The sequence below is a fragment of the Eurypyga helias genome, unplaced genomic scaffold (genome assembly GCF_000690775.1).
Source record: "Eurypyga helias isolate BGI_N326 unplaced genomic scaffold, ASM69077v1 scaffold26632, whole genome shotgun sequence".
Classification (NCBI taxonomy): domain Eukaryota; kingdom Metazoa; phylum Chordata; class Aves; order Eurypygiformes; family Eurypygidae; genus Eurypyga; species Eurypyga helias.
The window spans coordinates 1,525-21,879 of record NW_010234463.1 but is presented as its reverse complement, the minus strand read 5'-3'; the positions used below and the strand labels follow the sequence as shown (position 1 = coordinate 21,879).

Here is a 20,355-nt window from a genome sequence, read left to right as displayed (position 1 = left end):
GGCCTCACCATGGGCTGCACCAGGGGCTGCCGGGGAATCTCTGCTCCCCTCCTTCTCCCTGACCTGGGGGTCTGCAGGGTTGTTCTCTCACATATTCTAACTCCTCTCTCCTGCTGCAATTGCGGGCTTTTTTCCCCCGTTCTCAAACGCATTATCCCAGAGGCACTACCACCATCACCGATGGGCTCAGCCTTGGCCAGTGATGGGTCTGTCTGAGGACCCGGCTGGCATTGGCTCTGTCGGACATAAGGGAGACTTCCAGCAGCTTCTCACCGAAACCAGCCCTGAGGCCTCCAGCTACCAAAACCTTGCACGCAAACCCAGTACATATATCAACCCAGTAAAAGGCAAGTCTCATTGGGGCTGCATTTGCAACACAGATGCATGTAACATCACAGCATCACAGATTTATTGAAGTTGGGAGGCACCTCTGGAGATAGTCTAGACCAAAACTGATCAGAGCAGCAATACCTAGAGCAAGCTTCCCAGGACCATATCCAGTTGGGTTTGGGATATTTCCAGTGATGGAGTCTCCATGTTCCAATATTTGACCACCAGTGAAAAAGTTTAAACATAATTCCTTGCATTTCAATTTGTGTCCATTGCCTCTCATCCTGTCAATGGACACCACTGAGAAGAGTAGGGATTTGTTGTACTCAGTCCCATCATCCAGGTAATTAATGAAAATATTAAACAGTATTGGCATTGTTTTCACATAGAAACCTCATACTTCATATAATCTGCACCTTTTTAACATTAATGAAAATTCAAGGTATGTCCTTAGATAACTCATGCTGGCACATTACCAAGGTAACAGAGGCAGAGAGGAATCAGATCTAAGGAAGTTTCTGGGATAGACAGAGCAGGCTACAGGGGAGCTGAAGCAAGCAGTTACGCAGAAAGACAGGCCTGGAATAAACTTTTACGCACACTGCCTACAAACGTACGTAACTTCCACTGCTGCTGAATCACTGAGGGGGGGGTGTGGTGTGTGTGTGTGAGGGGCTGTGATGTTTTTTTACAGATAACTAACCCCTGAAATAATTATTGCATTCTGGCTCATGCTGGAATTCTGTGTCCAAGTTGGCATACCATGTTTTAAGAAATATATGCACAAATTTAAGGTAATCCTAAAGAGTGAAAGAAGAATTAGAAGTGCAGAAAAGATCGCTGAGAGGAAAAGTTGGAAAAAGAATGTGGAAAAAAAGAAACCTAAACCATCTTCCAGTGCGCTAACGATCATTACAAAGAGGATGCAAAGGATGAAATTGGCTTAATTTGCAGAGAGAAAGATTTAAGTTAGATGGCAGGGAGAAACATGAATAAATGTAAGGCTAGCTTTGGACTTGAGGCTACCTAGAAAGTTTAGACAGGTCAGGCAAACATTTCTAACAACGATCCTGCCTCCAAGCAGAACAACAAACTGGGAAACTCATGAGAACCTTTCGCTGCCTTTTATGACTGTGTATTTCAAAGGCTGCTCTACCCGTTCACAAGGTTTCAGAAAGGTTTACAGGATTAAACATTTAAGAGTTAATAAAACACATTATCAATTCTACGCTGTTCCTTTGTTTTTTCCCATCCAAATAGTAATTGTTTGTGAAAGGGCTGGCAGTAAAGAGCAACTGCCAGGGTTCATGCAAGTTCAATTCCCATCTGATCATTTTAATGATGCTTGGTGAGAATCGGTTTTGTGGAATTAACCTCAGCTCTTTGTTCCCTTTAGTTATTTGAATCTGCATCCAAAACCCATAAGCTCTGTCCCCAAATTAAAATGGGGATTGAAGTGAAATTGGGATTGATAAAGATTCTTAGAACAAGCCTGTAATATTTTCACGATATTTATCTGAACATCTGTCCTTCCCCCTTACAGAGGGGAGGGTTACAGCTCCAGATTCTCTTGCATGATGGTCCAAAAGCCCAAATGAGTAACAAGCTTGGTGGTGTAGCCCAGCGCGCTCTGAACAGTCTATAATAGGCACATGTCTGCTGCACTGCCCTTGAAGTGCAGTAATTCTGGGGCAACAGACAGGAAAAAAGGTATAAATTAATTTTGAAGAGAGGAGTGTGCACAAATGAGGAAGGAGCAGCAGAACTGCAAAAAATGTGAAGACAAATAGGTAGGGTCAGATGGAACTTGGGGTTTTGTATAGCCCATGAACCATTTCAGAGTCATAAGGGTTCTGCAGGGGGAGAGGGATGTGTGTGTGTGCAGCCAGGGCAAGGAGAGAATGTCGAACTGCTCAGACCAGACTTCCATCAGCCTAAGATGTCACATTGCTGCACTAGAAGAAGCCACGTAACTGGGCAGTAACAGATGAAAAATGGACCTATCAAAAAGTGTGCATGCTTTGATGGAAAAATGTGACCTCATCTTTCAAGAGCATTATCCTCAAAATTTTTGCCTATCAGCTTCCATGAGGACAAATAAACCTTTCCAGGTTGATAGCCTGGGGTAAGCCTGTATGCCATTTTATCTAGTCTTCAGTCTCATTCTGAGCTTTAAACAGTGCAAAACCCATAAGCACTGTCTGACATCTGATGGCTGAGTAATTCAGCTCATATTAGTGGAACACTCAGTAGTCATTTGGGTGTGTATGTGATTTTGTGGATCTTGTACAAGGTAGTATTGAATTTTGCATGTGTGTTTGTGCCATACAAGAGCATTTTCCAGACCCACTGCTCAAGTAATTTCCAAATGAAGTCTGTAAATGAAACACCCATTTTGCAGCCCTCTCTCATTAGCAGCCCCTTTCTTTGCTGAGAAGTGCAGTCACTTGTTTGGGCCTCAATAAGGGCCTAAAGCAGAAGCTCATGAGTCAACTTTTCTCATGTGCCACTGAAATTCCTCTACCTCCATGACCTCCCATTGCCTATCTACCACCCCATCCCATAAGCATCGGTCCTATGCCTATGAAGAAGAACACATTCTGGGGAGAGAAGAGGCGTTGTGTGAATTAGAGGTGAGAATTGTTCTTGTACAGGAAAGCTCAGCTTCTGGTGAATAAACTATGGGGTGGAAGAAGAGGTCATGCAGACTCTTGCACTGCATGAAGTCCCCCTAGTCCCCAAAGCTCAGCCAAGCTGCGCACCCACTTGGGAGGGACAGGTCTGGGTGACCATGCAATTGTTTCAAATGTTACAGGAATATACGGCCCTTCCACATCTTCAGCAAGATTTGTGCAAGAAAGGGCCAAATTTTGCTTCTAGCTGTGTCCACCAAGATTTTTAAGAGAGATAATTACTGGTAGATACAACTGGGAATCACCTACTTATAGCAGAAAAACATTGCTGTTACAGGAATATGCATAGTGCTTCTGGACATGGGGCAAGGGGTGAGATTGATTATGTCAACTTTGTGTCCACTATAGAACTGAAGTGCACTGAGTGCAGGGTTTTGCTGGAACAGCAGAAAAATGCAGGTGGGGATGAATGCCACATCCCCGAGTCATGCAGGTGCTAAAGTTTTTCATGTAATTTCTGCCCCTCCCAATGAGGGCAGATTTTGACACCCAGCCCTCAAACCCTCTCTCCATAAAGGCTAAGCTGGAATCAGAAAACAAGTGGTTTGTTACTTCCTCTCATCTGTGGGCCTGTGGTGCCAACAGCACTGATGCAAAAGGAAATCATTTCCATTAGCTGTTAAAACAGCAGAAGCTTGTTTTACTTTGGCTGCGACACCCTTCTGACTCCCACGCAGGAAGCATTCATGCAATATTCCACATAGGCAGAATATGTCCAGTTCCTAGAAGTCCAAATACAAGAAACTGCAGCCCATTTTACAAGCTACACTGATCTTGGATTATAAAAGTGAGAGGGAGTCTGCTTTCATGTGTAACCCTGGGTTCTTTTCTTGTCTTTGTACCTAGACTTTTGACGATCTTTGGCAAAACTCATCCTTCCAATGTGTGCCTCACCCATAAAACAAGCTAATTACCAGTGGGTGAACGACCAGGCATTATTGTTATTTCATAGGCAACCTCCTACATACAATAAATGTACCTCTGAAGGGGGAAATTCATTATTAGTCATTTCTAAGTGTGCCTAGTAAACTTTACTGTGAGAAAAATAGCCACTATTCCACTATTTCTTTTCTTTTGCATGAAAGCAAATGAGTCAAGTGGCTTGTGAAACTGGCCACATCACTGAGGCAGAGAGGGCATATTGCATATTCACAAGAACTTCAGATTGGTTTATTTACACTTTCATTGCTAGGGGCTGTGAAATGGAACAGAATTCTACTTACCAAATACTCTTCCTGGTGCAGTAAGTTAGAGGATTTCTCAATTAACACATGGAGCTTGTGTATAAAAGAGAAGAGGTTAAGCAAGACTACAGTGCCCAATGGACCATCTGGTGAACATTAGGATTGTCAATAAATCACAAAAGCACCAGTTTATCAAGAAAATTCCATTTCAAGCCACTGACAGAAAAAAAAAAAGGGGGGGGGGGAATCACAAAATTGGTATTTCCATCTTTTATAAAAACAGGAGCATTAAATAACTTTAATCTAATTTCAATTGTTTTATTGGTTCTCTTCTGATGACCACATGGCTTCACATACTGAATGTTCAGCCCTTTGTCTTGCACACAAAAGCATTATGAAACAACTTAGTGCATCCTCACAGGAGAAGCTCGTTTCTTTCCTCTTAGTCTTTCTCCTCACCATGGGTGATAACGTAACAGAGGTTCTTATAGTCAAGATTACCAGAGACGTCTGGAGGGAAAGCAGCAAACATCTGTTTGATCTGCCAAGAAAACAGGAGGTAAGTGTTACAAACGTAGGACTGTGGGACAGCAACATGTACTGCTTCACATTTTCAACCCAACTAGTTAATGCAGTCCTGGTAGAAGCCCAACAAGTTCCCCAATAAAAGCTCTCCCTGAAATCCAGGTAAGCCCTGCTCAAAGAATGTACTAGAGTCTACACTCCTGTCTGTTCTTGCCACAAACTAACTCCACTCAATGTCCTCTTCTGAAAATAATGTCCCTCTAAATTCCTCACAGCCAGCAGAATCCATGCTCAGTCTCACACAAACCACATCATCAGTACCTCATTTCAGAACTCATTTCAGATTTCAAACAAAATAACTCACAAATGGAAAGCAGACCACAGTTCCCACCCAAACCCACTTGAACTCTAGTAAATTCGTTGCCCAGCTCACCATAGGAAAGAACAGCAAGAGATAGGCCATGCTTATACTTGGATGGAAGTCCAAAGAATCTTTTTGACTTTGATTTAGCCACGGAGCTATTCTGAAAAGATGCTTTGAATTGTTCCTAATTGCTGGAGTTGGCATCAACCTTCTCTCAGCCTAGACTCCATCTGACTTCCCGTATTTAAAGAGGGGCAAATACCTATTGCTGAATAGTAGCTGGAGTTAGATTCCTATTTCAAATGAAGAAGGTGGTCCTTACCTCTTCTTGACTGAACCGGTCTGCTTGTGTCATCAGCATTTCTTTGATGCTGTTCAAATAAAACAAAATAACCTGATTAAATGGTGATAATGGCACATGACAATTCAGATGGCAAGATCCTTCCTGAAATTTCATGAAAGAAAATCTGTGTGACCGCATAAATTAGGGCTGTTAATCCTTACATGATGTTGTAAGAGATTTTCTGTAGGCACCCATCAGTGTCAATGCCTCGCTCTGCCAACTTATTTTGCTTTTGTGACATTTTATAGAGGTTTAAAATTGTTTAAGGTTATTACTCTAATTGAAATACAGCAATTTTGTATGCTTATCTTAACCTAAAATGGTAGGTTTTCTCACTTGCAGTTTAAAGTTTGGATCATTTAACAAAACCAAAAGAGAATATTCTCTGTAAAATCTGAGGATGAAAGGAACAGAGCATGAAATGAGAAAGAGAACTTGAAAGAGAGCTCCAACAGCTATTCCGAATCATCATCTGAGAATCCCTTTATTTGCATGCAGTCATTCCCAGAGGAGACTCTGAAACTGCATGAGACCTGTTGTATTTCATGGTACAATGTCTTGATCTGGAGTTACAGCACTGTAACAAGGAACTTATCCCACGCACAATCTGCATCCTATGCAATTACATCAAAGAGAATATTTTTGGGACAGCCGCTCAGCTGATTTACCCTCTGTTTTCAAACACATTGTGGGAAGTCAGTGAAGCATGTAATTTTTTTACCTAAGTTTACAGGTGAATAGAAAAGCCCGGAAGAATGATGACCATTTGTAGTCTGACCCCTTTAGATAAAATGCCAGTTACTCACGTGCTGAGGGCAGTACATGCACATTGTGCTGGAATACCCACCAGTGTGAACTTGGTTCTATCACATAAACATCCCTTTCACTTGCACTAATAATTTGCCCTTCCTGTAGAAGAATTTCTGTATTAATCTCAAAGAGTTTGCATTCACACTGAAGAGGCAGATTTATCTCCTTTTGTTACTACCAAAGGTATTTATACATTATTATGATTGTTTTCTAGATCAGTAAAAGAGACTATAAATATGTGATAACAGATGAGCAGTCTGTTGTACAAAAAAAAAGAAGCCGAAACAAGTATAGAAATCTGTTTTAGTTTGCAATTTGAAAAAAAAAAAGGCTACTTTTGTAGGACTTCGTTGTGGGGTGAGCTGGGGAGAGCAAAAGCTCTTCTGGAAACAGCCCTTTCTGCTTTTCAAAGTGGATATTTAAAAGTAACTATTTGTAACAGAAATCATGCCCACACAGGAACACTTCCATAGGAGTGAAGTTCACCTACTGTGGATGCAGGTGTTCAGGCACAATAGTAAAGCTTTCTGCTCCCATATACCCTGCATCTCGAGTGAAAAAAGTCACACAGAGATACAAGTGTAGTTTTGGTGGCAAAGCTACAACCGTGCTTCTTCATATCTCTGACATATTTCCAGTAAAAGTACTTCTTTCCAGTAAAAGGCTACAACAAAGACACATCCTGATTTGCATAAGAGGCAAAGGCACTTCTGAGTCTTTCTTGTTGATGTGAAGGACTGAAAGGGAAAACTGAAAAAAGAAGTTTCTGGGTAATGAATCTTACCCACAGGTACAAGAGTGTAAATACCATGCAAGGTTTGGGAAGTACTCTGAAGTCACAGACAGAGCTCAGGGTATTGTATGTATTTTCCCTGCGTTACTTTACCATTCTCTTTACTTACCAAAGTCTTCATCCCTTTCTCTCATATTGCCGTTTTTGTTTTATTATCCTGGCCATTTGTTACACCACTGCAATTTTTGAGGTAGAATTCACAAATGATTGGTGGGTGCAAGAGTAGAGAGATCATTCTCATTAGCATAAATTGATTATTGGATATATGTACACTGGGGCAAACAGCATTCGTCTGTTAGTAAATAGGAAGTGTGATACAGGAAGGAGCTTGGTGAATAGAGGGGAGAAATTAAAAAACAACTTCTTCACAAACAGGACTGAATTAAACAGAGGTCTGGGCACTATGTGTCTTCTATTCACATGCTTAAAGTATTTAGGGGAAAAGGAAAGATCAAATATCTAATTATAATCTTCTGATGCACAGCCCAGTAGGCTCTGGCACACTCATAAGGAAGAAGGACTGAGTTAAAGATCTGTGCACATTTTCCATTATTTATTTTATAGGGAAACGAACACTCACGATTTCCAAAGCTAGAGATTATGCACTTTTTCCTTTGTGTATCTTTTTTCTTTCTCAAAGCCTATTTGCTTCTCAAAAAAAAAAAAAAAATTAAAATTCGACATCTTCTGGGCAAAAAAGGATATCCATATTGACAGAGGAGCCTAAACATTACCTCTTGTCCTGGCTGGCACCAGTTCCTCCTACAGATACAAATATTTTGTTGCAATCTTATATTTTCAGAACCTTTTTTTAAATTATCAGTGAAATCTCTGGGACACTTTTGTTTTCCACTGGGTTTGCCCTTTCTACAGTGCTCTCTTGGCGGAAACCAGGTGAGTTGAAATGAGCAGTGCTCTACAGCTATGATGAGAAGCATCGCTTGCTCGGCCAAACTAATCTCCAGAGGTGCAGAACGCACGTAAACTCCCTCAGTCCATTTTCATCTGCTACAGATCTGAAAAGTTTTGTTGGCATCAGCATTAGACACAGTTGATGTTGGACTGACTCACTTCGTCCAATGAATGGCATTTCAGGCTGAATCATCTAACCTTTCCAAAAGCTATGCTGGTTTACACCAGCTGAGAATCTGACCTAGAGCATTTTCTCTTTTTGACATCATGCTATAGGAAGGATTTTATGTGTGGTATAACGATGCAGACAAACAAAGTCTGTCATTGGATTTGGAAGTAAGTTCTAAACTCCTGGAGCTTCTGGAAAGGTTAGAAGCCTCCATCCCAGCTACCATCAGATGGACTGAGTGAGTCATTTCCAGACTAGAGGTGAAAATACGCAGAGGGAAGAGACATAAAAATCCCCAGAAGGATGTTAACTCCATGAAAACATAAACCAAAGATCTGATTAAAAGGTCAACATGGCTGGTTTTAGAGAGAAACATTCCAGGATTTTTTAATATGGAGAAATATTATTTATTAACATCAACTGTCATATTGAAATGGCTGCATGAGCCAACATAAAAATTATTTCAAAACCTTGAAATGTCTAAATTTTGGAAGCATATGAATAGAAGTTAAACCTCAAAGACATTCACAGAATTGATTTAATGGTTTGTTCTGTAATGATCAGCATTACCCTCGGGTCTAATAAGTAAACATTATGCTCTGTTGTGGTGATGAACTAAAACAATTGTCTAATGTTAGCAGTGCAGTGGGGGTAGGGACAAGGTTGACCTTTTCCATCAAGGAAAACTAAAAGTATTTCTCTCTCATCTTAATTTTGGAGTGTGATACTGCATTCCTAATTTGCCCCAAACTCCAGCTGGCTTCCAGCATCCAAGGAATGTAGAACTGGACACAGGGCGGCAAGCTGCAGATTTTGTATGCAGTATATTGTTACAGATAGTGGTGGGAAATACAACATTTCATGGGTTTTGTATTATCAGAAGGTTGTATGTCATGGTAGTGATTTCACTACCGTGTGATCTGACCTGTTTGGCAACGGGCTACATTTTATTCTTATTGTTTGAGTCACTTCTGTATTTCTCTGACTCTTCTTCCCAAGCTGACTGGGATAACGTTAACCACAAAACAATCAGGACGACTGTTAACCCTCTGTTCCTTCTGCATGTTTGGTACATCCACTTGTGTTTTAATTCATTTGGAAGTGAAAGGACTCTCTCTTTGCTTTTATTTTGCATATTGCTTAGTGTAACAGGAGTCTCAGACTTACTGGGAATGAAGTGCCACTGTCATAGAAATCCATATTGGTAACAGAAGGAAATATTGTATGTGAATTTTGCATTTTCAACTAATTTTTAGGAGACAACAGTAATTGCAGAAGATGTCATGGAAAACCTCACCCCAGAGGTTCTCGTAACAGGTTTCATTTTCATTTAGCATATCTCAGCATTAGTAGAATTCCTTTATGCAAATACAGTTTTGTAATTCATGGTACCCTAATAAACTTCCTATACGTATTATGTTTTATAAAATCTACCTGAAATGGCTGCTGCATTAAAAGTATAGACCCAAGGAACTTAAGCAGATGCATAAATCTAGGCACATAAAGCATTTTACTGGAGACATAGGTCACACCTCCTCATCCTCTGCCCTGATTTGGTATCATTTATCTCATTCACCTGAAGGCCTGCTTACACCATTCTGGCAGTGCAATGAGGATTTACATTTGTGCAATTAGCACTTAAATTCCTTTTATCCTGCTTCGTTGGTGTAACAGGTTATGAATACAAATTAGGTCCTGCCTCCTGATTTAAAAAATAGCTATATTGACAATAATTGCCTTATTATTAATAGTATTATTTGGTTTGGCGCCCACTATATCTAGTGAAAATTTACAGCATATTATTGTCTAGAAGCAGACGGCTCAAGCAGTAAACACTTAACAAGGAAAATGTCCTCACTAAAACCATGTCCCCGAGTTAATTAAATTGATCACTTTTTTTAAAAGGGGACTAGCTTTCCCATTTTAGTCAAGCACTCTGAGAGTTAGGCACCAGACATTCATTTTAATTTTACATATGGAGTTAATCTACAAAGAGTCATGTGTTGATTTATATCCAGACCTTCAAAAAAGGCTATCTAATGACCTACATGTGATTATATTTCCGTTGCCTCTTGCAATGTCTGAGGACAATAACATCTCTTTTTGCAATACAAATACATTCATATAATAGTCCAGCCTTTTCACTCTGGCTTACAAAGCTAAATGTTTCTGTCCCTGATAGTTCCTCTGTCTCTTAAAATACTGTGAAAAATACTGCTTTTAAGCAGTTCTTTCAACCTGTACAGTTGTTGCTGTTGTTGTTGTTATTATTATTTTTAAAGGATTTGAAATAAACTTACTAGTCTGCCTTTATGTGGCCTTTTCCTTCTGGGTCGAAGATCTTAAAGGCATTCAGAAGGGTTTCTTCTGGGTCCGTGCCTAAAATTAATGAAATATAATTTAGAAGCCTGGATGTATTTCTGTAGCTGCCAAATACTTGCTAAGTAGTTGCATTCACTTGAAAACAGTGCAAAATGGAGAATTCTGCAGTTGTAGGTTTGAAGACAAAGGTTTCTTAAGTCAGCAGCATTTGTCATGTCAGATAAACAATAGAGGTGAATAGTTCAATGCTCAGAAGCTTAAAAATAATAACTCATATCTATTCTGTGTCTGCAGGAGAGAAAACTTCCAGGAACTGGTCTCCGATATCAGTACCCAGAGGATTAGTGGCTTTCAGAAATGAAAATATAACAAACTGCTTCCATCACTGGCTTCCTTTAATCTTGTACAGTACGTTCCTTGTGAAAACACTTTCTGATGTTACTTGTTCTTCACTATATAGAGAAGAGGTTATTTCCCTCACTGAAGGAAACGGAGCTCATCACAAAATCAGAATGTCAGTGGAATGCAATGGAAATAGGATGATCAGTGTAAAATGGAGATTTGCACTGATGTTCTGTAGCACACTTTCACTTAAGAATCCTTCATTAAGTGTTACTTATAGAAAAAGCATAGTTTAAAGCACTGACTGTGTCTCCAAGATTTTGCTTCTGCTTTTAGCTGCGCCACAGACTTTTGGTATGACTTTAATTTCGCGGCTTCTCTGTTCCCAACAGTAAAATGATAGTAACAGTCTTCCTTTTCTTGCATCCTTTATCTGTCCCATCTATTTAGACTGGAAAAAATTTGGGTCAGAGACTAGCTTTCACAGTGCCTTAACCTTGTCTGGGGTTTCTGACTGTTCTGTAATACTGCAGATTTTGAGTATGCTCCCTTACAGGCAGTTTCAACCCCAGCAAAGGATACGTTTCTGACTATTCCCCAGTATCTCAAAATATTACAGTAGCATACGTAACACAAATCATTATTTATAACTGCAGGAAACCAAATTTACAAACAGGTAGACTGACCCATGGACAAATGAACCTACTTGGGATGCTGAAATGGTGAAAGCGTGATTAAAAAAAGTTAATAGCATGAAGAATGGCAGTTTGAAAGATTGTTCAAAGTTTGGCAGAGAGAGAACCAGAATAGAAGCCAGTCAAAGTTCCCTGCTCTAATGACTACATAAATTCCTGATGCCTTCTTAAAGGACTACTAGTAGTATCTTGGTGGATATAGCAGTGAACAAGCCCAAGGCTACATGGTCTCCTTGTCACACACTAGCCATGTGTATTTTTTGCCAAGCTGTAGGTAAAGTATTCAAACTGCAAGGAATATATGATCAATACAAAAGCATTGGTATTTAATGAGAGTTTTGATCGTCCCATGAAGAGAAAGTCTTCCAGCTCCCAGGAGTGGTCTGCATTTTAAGTAGTCACCACTGTGGGGGGGATATTTTTTTTTTCCTGACTGTGTTTTACATTTTCTACTCTGTCATATCCTTGGACTTTGGCTTTGAAGAGAAGCAATGCAGCAGGCATTCTTTATTGATTAGCTGGTAAATAAAGTGGTTTCTTTGATGTGCGGCATCTCTGTTTTCTGTACAAATTGTATTATTCTGACTCCCTGTAGAAACATCTCCATGTGGTTGGCATTAACATAAACCCAGTTTTGTTAGCTGTTCATCTGGCATCATAATCTCAATATACAAAGCTAAAGCTCATCCCGAAAATCCCAGCTTCCCCTTTATGACAGAAATCAATTATAGCACAACAAATTTTACTTAGAAAGCACCTTTCACCAAATTCTCTGAGTGGTACTTAGCTGATAAAGAGTGTTGCAAAATTGCCATATCCACTTCCTCTAGCCCTTTCTCCCTTTCTAATTGCACTACAAAGGCTCTTCATCCCAATTAGTTTTGATTGGGAATGTGCAGTCTTTTGGCTCTGCTTCCTTTGCATGACAAACCCAACCAGAAGGGCATGACAAGCACAGCTGTGATTTTCCCTTCACCAAATGGAAATTAAAAAAACCCTTCTCATCTGCTAGTAGCCAACAGGAAACCTGCAGACAAGAAGAGGGGTACGCTTTACCATTCACCTTCCTGTGCTGGCTCTGGTTTTAGGCCACACAATTGGCAGGGCCGGACTCTTTGCCAGCTTCAGCAATCGTAAGAGACAAGAGGGAAGAGAGGAAAGGAAGAAGAGCTCATTTCCATGCCCTGTGTGATTATAAGCATCACAAATAGACAGGAATTGGTAGCAGGGCACCCCACAAGAAATAGTCACATATCCCATAAGGAAGATTAGGAAGAAGAGCACCACCTGCACTGCAAGTTGACATCTGGAATGTAAAGGTGGAGGTACCACTGTGATCACGACAGATCGATATCTAGGTAATAAAATCTCCTCCTCAGGGTCAGCCTACAGCTGTGTCCATCACCTCTTATGCTTCCCAGACATGCTGTGCTCCTTAGCAATAGTGTATTTCTGGGAGGACTAGCCTCATTAATTCTTTCTTTCAGACCTCTCTATTTTCTGTTCCAAGCATAGAAAGCCCTTCAGCGAAATTGTGCTTAGCAATATAAAGCCAGAGTCCAGCAGCAATACAACGAATATTTTTAAGAAGATGGGATCAGATTTTTCCATTTTTTCTGTTCATCAGTTATTTTAACAAACTTCTGGAATTTGGCTAAGGCCAACCTGGCTTGGAAGGTCAAGTCTTTCACCTGTCCCCAATGCATATAGGAAGACCATTAGAGGTTTTCTTGGCCTCGCAAGCCCTCTCTTGCAGTTGCTAGCCATTAGCAGTGTAAGAGATAGAACTAAATTACTAGCTCCCACAACAAGTTTAGTAGCCCCATTTTCTGAACTCCCTACCATGATCCCTATATATTCTGTGGCAATGGGCAAACAAGCTCCTTCCCCTTTATCATTGTAAATCCACTGAGATTTAAATTCTTTCAGTTTATCCACTCCATGCACTTACTCAGTGAAATCTGCATCCAACGGCAAAATCACTACTGACCTCAAGGGAAACCAAGGCTGGGCCACTGGATTACAACTAGTACAGAAATGAGGGAAGGCCGTGTTGCTCCTTCATGCCCTATAACACGCAAGGATGATGCAGAGGTCATGTTTGCGTAATGAGCCAAAGGAGTGCAGAAAGTTTTTTTGTAGATACTGAAAATACTTTTACACCAGCTAACACTGGGAGTGATACCACTACAGCATGAGCAACAGGAACCTACTGACTGCGTACCTCATCTGCCCTCTGCTCCAGGCTGCCGTGATTTCATCAGTTTCTGGACCTCAACTTACCACTTTCATGTTAGCTTGTGTAAGCTGAAATCACCCTTTTGAACTGTCCTCTGGACCGTCCCTTAGCCTTTTCATACTTCAGCTCTGTCTGCAAAAATGGAGCTCACTCCTTGCCTCTAAGCATTGTTCTGTGGATACATTATTATAATTTGCAAGGTGCTGAGATATTTCAGTGCTGAGGATCTTTGACAGATATCTCTCCAACCCCCCAAAGGTACTTACCTTTCAGCTTTTCCCCAAACATAGTAAGGAAGACAGTGAAGTTAATAGGACCTGGCGCCTCCTTCACCATATCTTCAAGCTCTTCATTCTTGACATTCAGACGACCTGCAGCAGAGATAATTTTTCATAATAAATCACAAATTGTGTTTCAAAAAATGATTCCCATTCATCTCCTCCCACTGGGGAACTCGGGGCTCTGTGCAACTTTGCTAATAACATGGTAGAACACAACTCCAGAATACCCTAGTGAAAAACAAATTGGCAGAGCTGGCTCTAAGATCAAAGGGTGACTGAAGGAGTAGAAGGATAAATAATAGGGATGTGGCCAGCAATGGACAAAAAAAGGGGCACTTCTAAATAAATTGGGATTTGTTTTCTTTTTTGTTTTGTTTTGTTTTGGTTTTTTACCCCAGGTGAAATACAGGCCCCACTGATATTAATATAGCAGAGTTCAAATCAACTGAAGTGAATCCAAGATCTCAGTCTTTGCCCTCCTGTATACTGAGATGCCTTTCTGGGAAGATGGCAGATGGATGAGTTGAGTAGTCATATCCCTTCTCTATCCCTGTGCAGTCCTACTGATGAGAATTTAGACCCTGACAACCCAACTTAAATTGAGTGGTAATTTGCTGTGACTGTACTTTATAGGCATTGAAGGGCTTCACTGAACAGGAAAGATACCAGAACTTGGCCTTAAAAAATAAATATTTCAGGGTAACAGTAGCTACAGGCCAAAGTTTGCAAATCTCATTGTCACAATAAAGAGTTCAGGAGCTTCTGCTCTTTGCACTGACTCTGCTGGTGTCTTATTCCACCCCAGGGAGCACTAAAGATTCTTATCAAGCTCTTTTTAATAAGATCCAGATGGCAAAAGCCCAAATGCCTACATCACTGTTCAAGCCTCAAATGTTGCAGCAAGGATACAACTCCAGGTTTGGGATCATGAGCATTTCGATTTTTTCCTTTCCTTGGGAAGATTTTCTTTAATCTGCTTGATAATATCAGGACTGTGCTGTGCACGGAATGGACAAAACCTAATCTCATGACATGCACACTTCACCCCACATAAATGCACAACAGCACAGAACCTCCCATGGAGTCTTCCCACTTGTGCGTGGGCAGAGGGGCAGCTAGTCCATGACAACACATTAATTGGTAGATATTGCATGGCTCCTAGATGAAAAAGGTGCAGCCTGTGAAGCCTGGATTCAGAAGCAAATCAGACATGCTTGGCATGGACCACTGCTTGGGTGGGCTCTTTATGAAATAGTTGCCGGGGAGGGATCAGTGCCTTTGGAGAGTTGCCAGCTGCGCAGCTCGGCTGCACCCGCCAGCAAGTCCCAGAGAGACCTGCATTTCACTTCTGAAAGAGGCTGCTCAGGAGACTTCCCAGCTGGAGCTATGTACTGAGACAGCAACCACCTTACGCTAGCAGGAAGACCAACCTGAACAGGTTTCCTTTTGCCTCCTGTGTATCTCATTACTGTAATTCTAATACAAACTTTTCTTATGTGCTTGAAACTTAAACTGCATTTCTTTACAGTATTTGATTTTTACTACCAGTTTACCTAGTGCAGCAAACGTGTCTCTCAAGTCTGCTTTGTCAATAAAGCCATCCCTGTTCTGATCCATGATGGTAAAAGCCTGTTGGGAAGAAAAGGGAAAACTTACTGCCATTGCCATGTTGCACCGGACAGTGCTACAATCACACATACCCGTCCAGGGGGGTATTATATTCATGCTGTAAAGAAGAATATTTAACTTCTTTTGATCCATCCACCTCATTGCAGTTTTCTCACTTCCAACACATTACTGTATCTTGGCAAGGGGCTTAATTAAACCCACCCAAACTTCTTACTACATTAATGCTCAGTGCAGCTTGCAGCTGGGCTGAAGCCAAGGCTGGCAGCTCTCACCATTCAGGCCTTAACCCATAGAAGTTGGAATTAGGGAGGCTCTGGTTAGGGAGGATTTAGTCAGTAGTTACTCCATGTGTTTTGTACCATTTCCATATCCCGTTCAGCTTCATGCAACTATTGTATTCTGTAAAATATTGAATGACTGTAGATATGTCTCTGCTATCAAGCTAAAGGCAGTTTCTTCTGGGCCTTAAAATGGTCCATCATACAGAGATAGCTGAATTTTCAGAAGTACAGAGATGTGTAGGTTTCATAATATTAGTTATTCAAAGTTTGTTTCCCTTTCCAATACATCGTATCTCTCAGACTGTACTCTGTGCTCTGAGTGACCTTGGTGTGTTGACCTTAAATACTTCTTGTCAGGCAAAACTTAACTTTTGATAGAAAACCCAGCTATTTTCCTGTTTTCAGCCAACACAGAATTTATGTACTCTAACCATTATTTACAAGCCAGCTAACTGCCTATCTATCTATTTAGATATTTGCATGTTTGTCTGTTCGCTGCCATCACACTTTTAATGTTTCATTGATTCTGAAAGATTTGAATGACCTGAAATTCCCCTGGTCGTACTATGGGGAATAGCAGTTGAACCAGGCATGCCTCTGACGCTGGCTGGCTGTCTGACATCCACAAAAATATGAGAGTGCATCTTTACAATGACCAGGAATTATTCTTACTTCAGTATTATTATGAGAGACAACCTCTTCCTGAGAACACATCTAGTCCATAGCAGCTACAGTAAGATGCAGAGTTTTAAAGTCATCCAGTAAAACTGGATGCAGTTTTACCTCCAGTTTCTTACACAGCCCCACTGCTCACATTCCAGTTTATTCACATGATTTACTTGAAGCGTGGATGTTCATAACCCTTCCTTTGCCTGCCAAACCATCACCGTATAAAAAATTAAGCCCAACTCTTTAGAGTTACTTTCCCTCCTTTGCGGGGGCTTTGAGTTAAATGGTGATCCCCACAATCTGGAAGCAAAACAGAAGAAAATATGAAGAACAAAGCAGAGCCTAGCAAGCTCACAGAAGACAGGAAGAGCATTAGGTATGTATTGTAATGGGTGAACTTAATGTAATAACAGCAATGCTGAAACATCTTCTGGTGAGCTGGTTGAAATCTCTAGATAAAAATTTCCTGATCAAAACCAGCTTTTCAGAAATACTTGTTCCAAGTATGCAGTTTTTAGACAAAACATGGTCTTGGTTTTCACTGGACCATTCCACTGCCTCATGTTTTTGCCATTGTTCTGTCACCATCCTCCCAGAAATGCTCCTGGTGTTATCTTACATGAAGTAGATAAAATGTAGCATTCTGATCAGTTCTTTTTGCTGGTACATCTTCAAGCAATAGTCCTTGGAGAAAATAATATATGGAGGTTCACAGGGTACAGAGAAGAGGTGGGAGAAAAGTGTTAAACATTCCCATTAACTGCAAGGAAAAGGTTAGCGGTTTCAGTTCATCTACCTGGGCCATATTCACAGTCCTTGTGTGGGTTTAGTCTCCTTCACTGCTGAGCTTTACTAGTGGGAATCCTCATCAAAAGTAACATTGAAAGCCACATGCACAAGAAGAAGCTATTTATCACATTGGAAATTGCTTTGGAGATGTGAATTAACAATTTTAAATGACAAAACAGTGCAAAATGTGATGGCCTCACAGACACTCTAGAATGTTCACTCAGAATAAGAGCATAAACTCATTAAACAGATCATCTGCCTTGAATATGCTTCAGCTTTTATGCCAGCACATTAGATCTATCTCCTCACAGGTAACTGGACAAAGGACCTACAATGCACAGTAATATCAAATTCTTTGGGAGCTAAAAGATGCTTACATAGTTAATCTCAACATGTTGTTTAGTTTTACTGGCATTTATGGAGAAAGTCGGCTGAGGGCTTCTCGGTATTTTTGTTTCCAGTTTGTGGGCAGTATTAGAAGGGCACAAGGAATATTTCCTATTGCTATTGTAGAACAGTCCACTGATTAAAGCCCTGGTTCAAGAAGACATCTCTATTCAGGATAGTATTTGAGCATGTAATATTATTCTTTTTTAAAATACCACTTACACTTAACTTTAAACATGTGCTCAAGTGTTTCCTGGATCAGCGTTAAAGTGGATGAGATTATCATTTTCCTTTATTTTGGGGTGGGGGCTTTGGGGATTTTCAAATAAGTCTAGAGCTTGAAACAGGAGTGTGAGGGAGGGACAAAAAGGAGGAAAGAAAGAATAAAAGAAGGAATGAAGGAAAGAACAAACAAACACACAAGGAAAATGATATACCAGCCAAAACCACAGGGATGATTCAGAAAACAACTGTGTGTTCTATTAAAGCAGATGGAGAATTGAATAGGATTACAAACAAAACCTGTGTTATTCATTAGCAATGACAGCAGACTATAGAGAACAGTAGAGTAGTGACCAACCTCTTTGAACTCCTGGATCTGGGTTTGTTCAAACATAGAGAATACATTGGAACCACCTTCTATCTTCTTCTTTGCCTTTTTTGGAGCCTGTTATACAAATAAGAAGATCAAATATATATTACTTTGTCTGTTAAATGCCCATAAAAACAAAATCTGTCTTTCACAGATGGTAAAATAAATATATATAGTCAAGTAATAGAAGAAGATTGTGTGTTGTTATGACAAGGTATTTCATTCTGTCGACTATATCTATATATATATAAATGGGATAAAAAGTGCTTCTTTAGTAACGGATGAATCTCTCACTGAGGCTTTATAGCAGCTCGGACAGACAAGGAGAGAAGGGCGGCTTGCCACTGTGCTACCTTCAGAAAGGTGAGGGATCCAAAGTGTGACTCTGAATATCACAGCTGGTCCACTGCTTGTTTCCCCAAGGAACTGTGTGTTTCTTGGGTAGAGCCTCCTATGCCAGGATCATCTGATACAGGAGACTAACCCCACTCTGCACTGACTTTTCAGAGCTCTGTACTACAGTAAAAGTGATGCAAGCTTATAATCTCACTTGGAGGTGTAAGATAAAATTCCCAACTTGCTATTCTCAAGACATATAAGCACTTCAAGTAAGTGGCTGCAGGTACTCCTTCTTCCCAGTTCTCATGCAGGGACAGGCACCCAGATGCAAAATGAGGTCCTGCATGAAGACTCGGTTCAGGAACTGTAAAGGGAAATTATATCATTTCCTACTCACATAGAAATTATTAGAAATCTGCTCTGTCTGGGCCAACACAGATTGAGCAGGTTCTTCCTATATAGGAACAACTTCCTCGCTTGGAGGACAGTCTATACCCTTGCACCAACCTATGACACTACACTACATTGCCTTACTAGCCCATATAATTTTAATAATCAAGATAGTCATCTGTAAAAAAAGGGCGGGCCTGCTCTTTCCACTGTTCTGTAGTCTGAAGACTGTGATGGGAAGATTGGGGAAAGAGCTACAATGATATCTAAAAATCTAATGCTCACTAAAAATCAGTCAGAACGAGATCTTTGAATAAGGCCCAACCAGCTTGCCAAGACAATACTGTTCTTGTTCTGCAGTAAAGAATAAAATCTGTGATTCCTAAGGATTACAGAAATGTTTTAACCACAGCATTATCCTTACTTGGGGCAGGATAATGAGCTACTTCACCTTTTGAGTTCCCTTCCAGACATATTATTTTTTCTTTATCATTTTTACTTTTAAACTTCATCATCCTATCCAACCTGTTTCTCATGTCATGGAAAATTAGTTTTACTTAGTTTGGCCTATTCTGCATGAAACAGAAGGTAGTTTCTACCGTCTCCTTTCATCGAAATAAAAAAGCCTGTGAAAGTTCAAAATTCAATACTGATTTCAAACATCCTGAGGAGCAGAGCAGCTCAAGGAAATATTCCCACTTGAGTCTGTTTGAAGTATACGTTGTCTGATCAATTTAATTTGCCAAGCAGATTTCCACACTCAGCCACCCTTGTTTAAGATCCCAGGTTGAAAATTAGGGCTATGGTAGAGTCACCCACATACCCACACTCCAGACCTGTCAAGCTCCAATCACCTAATAATGTAAAGCACTAAAATCTGGAAATAGGAATGGAAATTAAAAGTAAAATGTATTTGTAGTGAGGATAAAAATAAGGATAGAACGCCACCACAGGCGTGGAAAAAAAAGTGAATAAGTGAAATGTTTAATGAACGTAGGAATATTGATTTTGGAATAAACAGATTCCCTCCTCCTCCTACACATGAAATAAGTGTTATTTTGAGCAGTAATAGGCAATCTTCCATGTAACGTGAGGTGCCTAGTGGAGGTTTTAAACCCTTCCAGATCAAATGGAAATATTAAGAACAATCCTATGTATTTACGTGTATTTGTTCCCTGAGGTAAAAAGAAAGCAGATGTTACCCAGTGGAATGTATTGCAAGTTGTCATGGGGAACTGACCACAGGGCACAAGGCTGGCCTCAGTGTTTTGGATGGG

The 20,355-nt window shown here is 40.4% G+C and overlaps 1 protein-coding gene across 1 annotated transcript; it reads right to left on the bottom strand.

Moving 5' to 3' along the window:
- Window positions 1-4,221: 4,221 nt before the first annotated feature.
- MYL10 (myosin, light chain 10, regulatory) lies at window positions 4,222-18,423 on the bottom strand. The gene is made up of 6 exons (XM_010146428.1): window positions 18,338-18,423; window positions 15,556-15,631; window positions 13,988-14,092; window positions 10,424-10,502; window positions 5,419-5,467; window positions 4,222-4,748 (listed from the first exon to the last, which is right to left on the bottom strand). The coding sequence occupies exons 1-6, from the start codon at window positions 18,371-18,373 to the stop codon at window positions 4,650-4,652; spliced, it is 444 nt and encodes a 147-aa protein (XP_010144730.1). The 5' UTR covers window positions 18,374-18,423; the 3' UTR covers window positions 4,222-4,649.
- Between the last annotated feature and the right edge of the window lie 1,932 nt (window positions 18,424-20,355).

Coding starts and splice junctions, on each gene's coding strand:
- MYL10 (XM_010146428.1), bottom strand. CDS start 18,373: ATGTTTGAACAAACCCAGATCCAGGAGTTCAAAGAG. Junction 14,093..15,555: donor AGACACGTTTGCTGCACTAG/GTAAACTGGTAG, acceptor TCTCTGCTGCAG/GTCGTCTGAATGTCAAGAAT. Junction 10,503..13,987: donor GTTTGGGGAAAAGCTGAAAG/GTAAGTACCTTT, acceptor CATTAATTTTAG/GCACGGACCCAGAAGAAACC.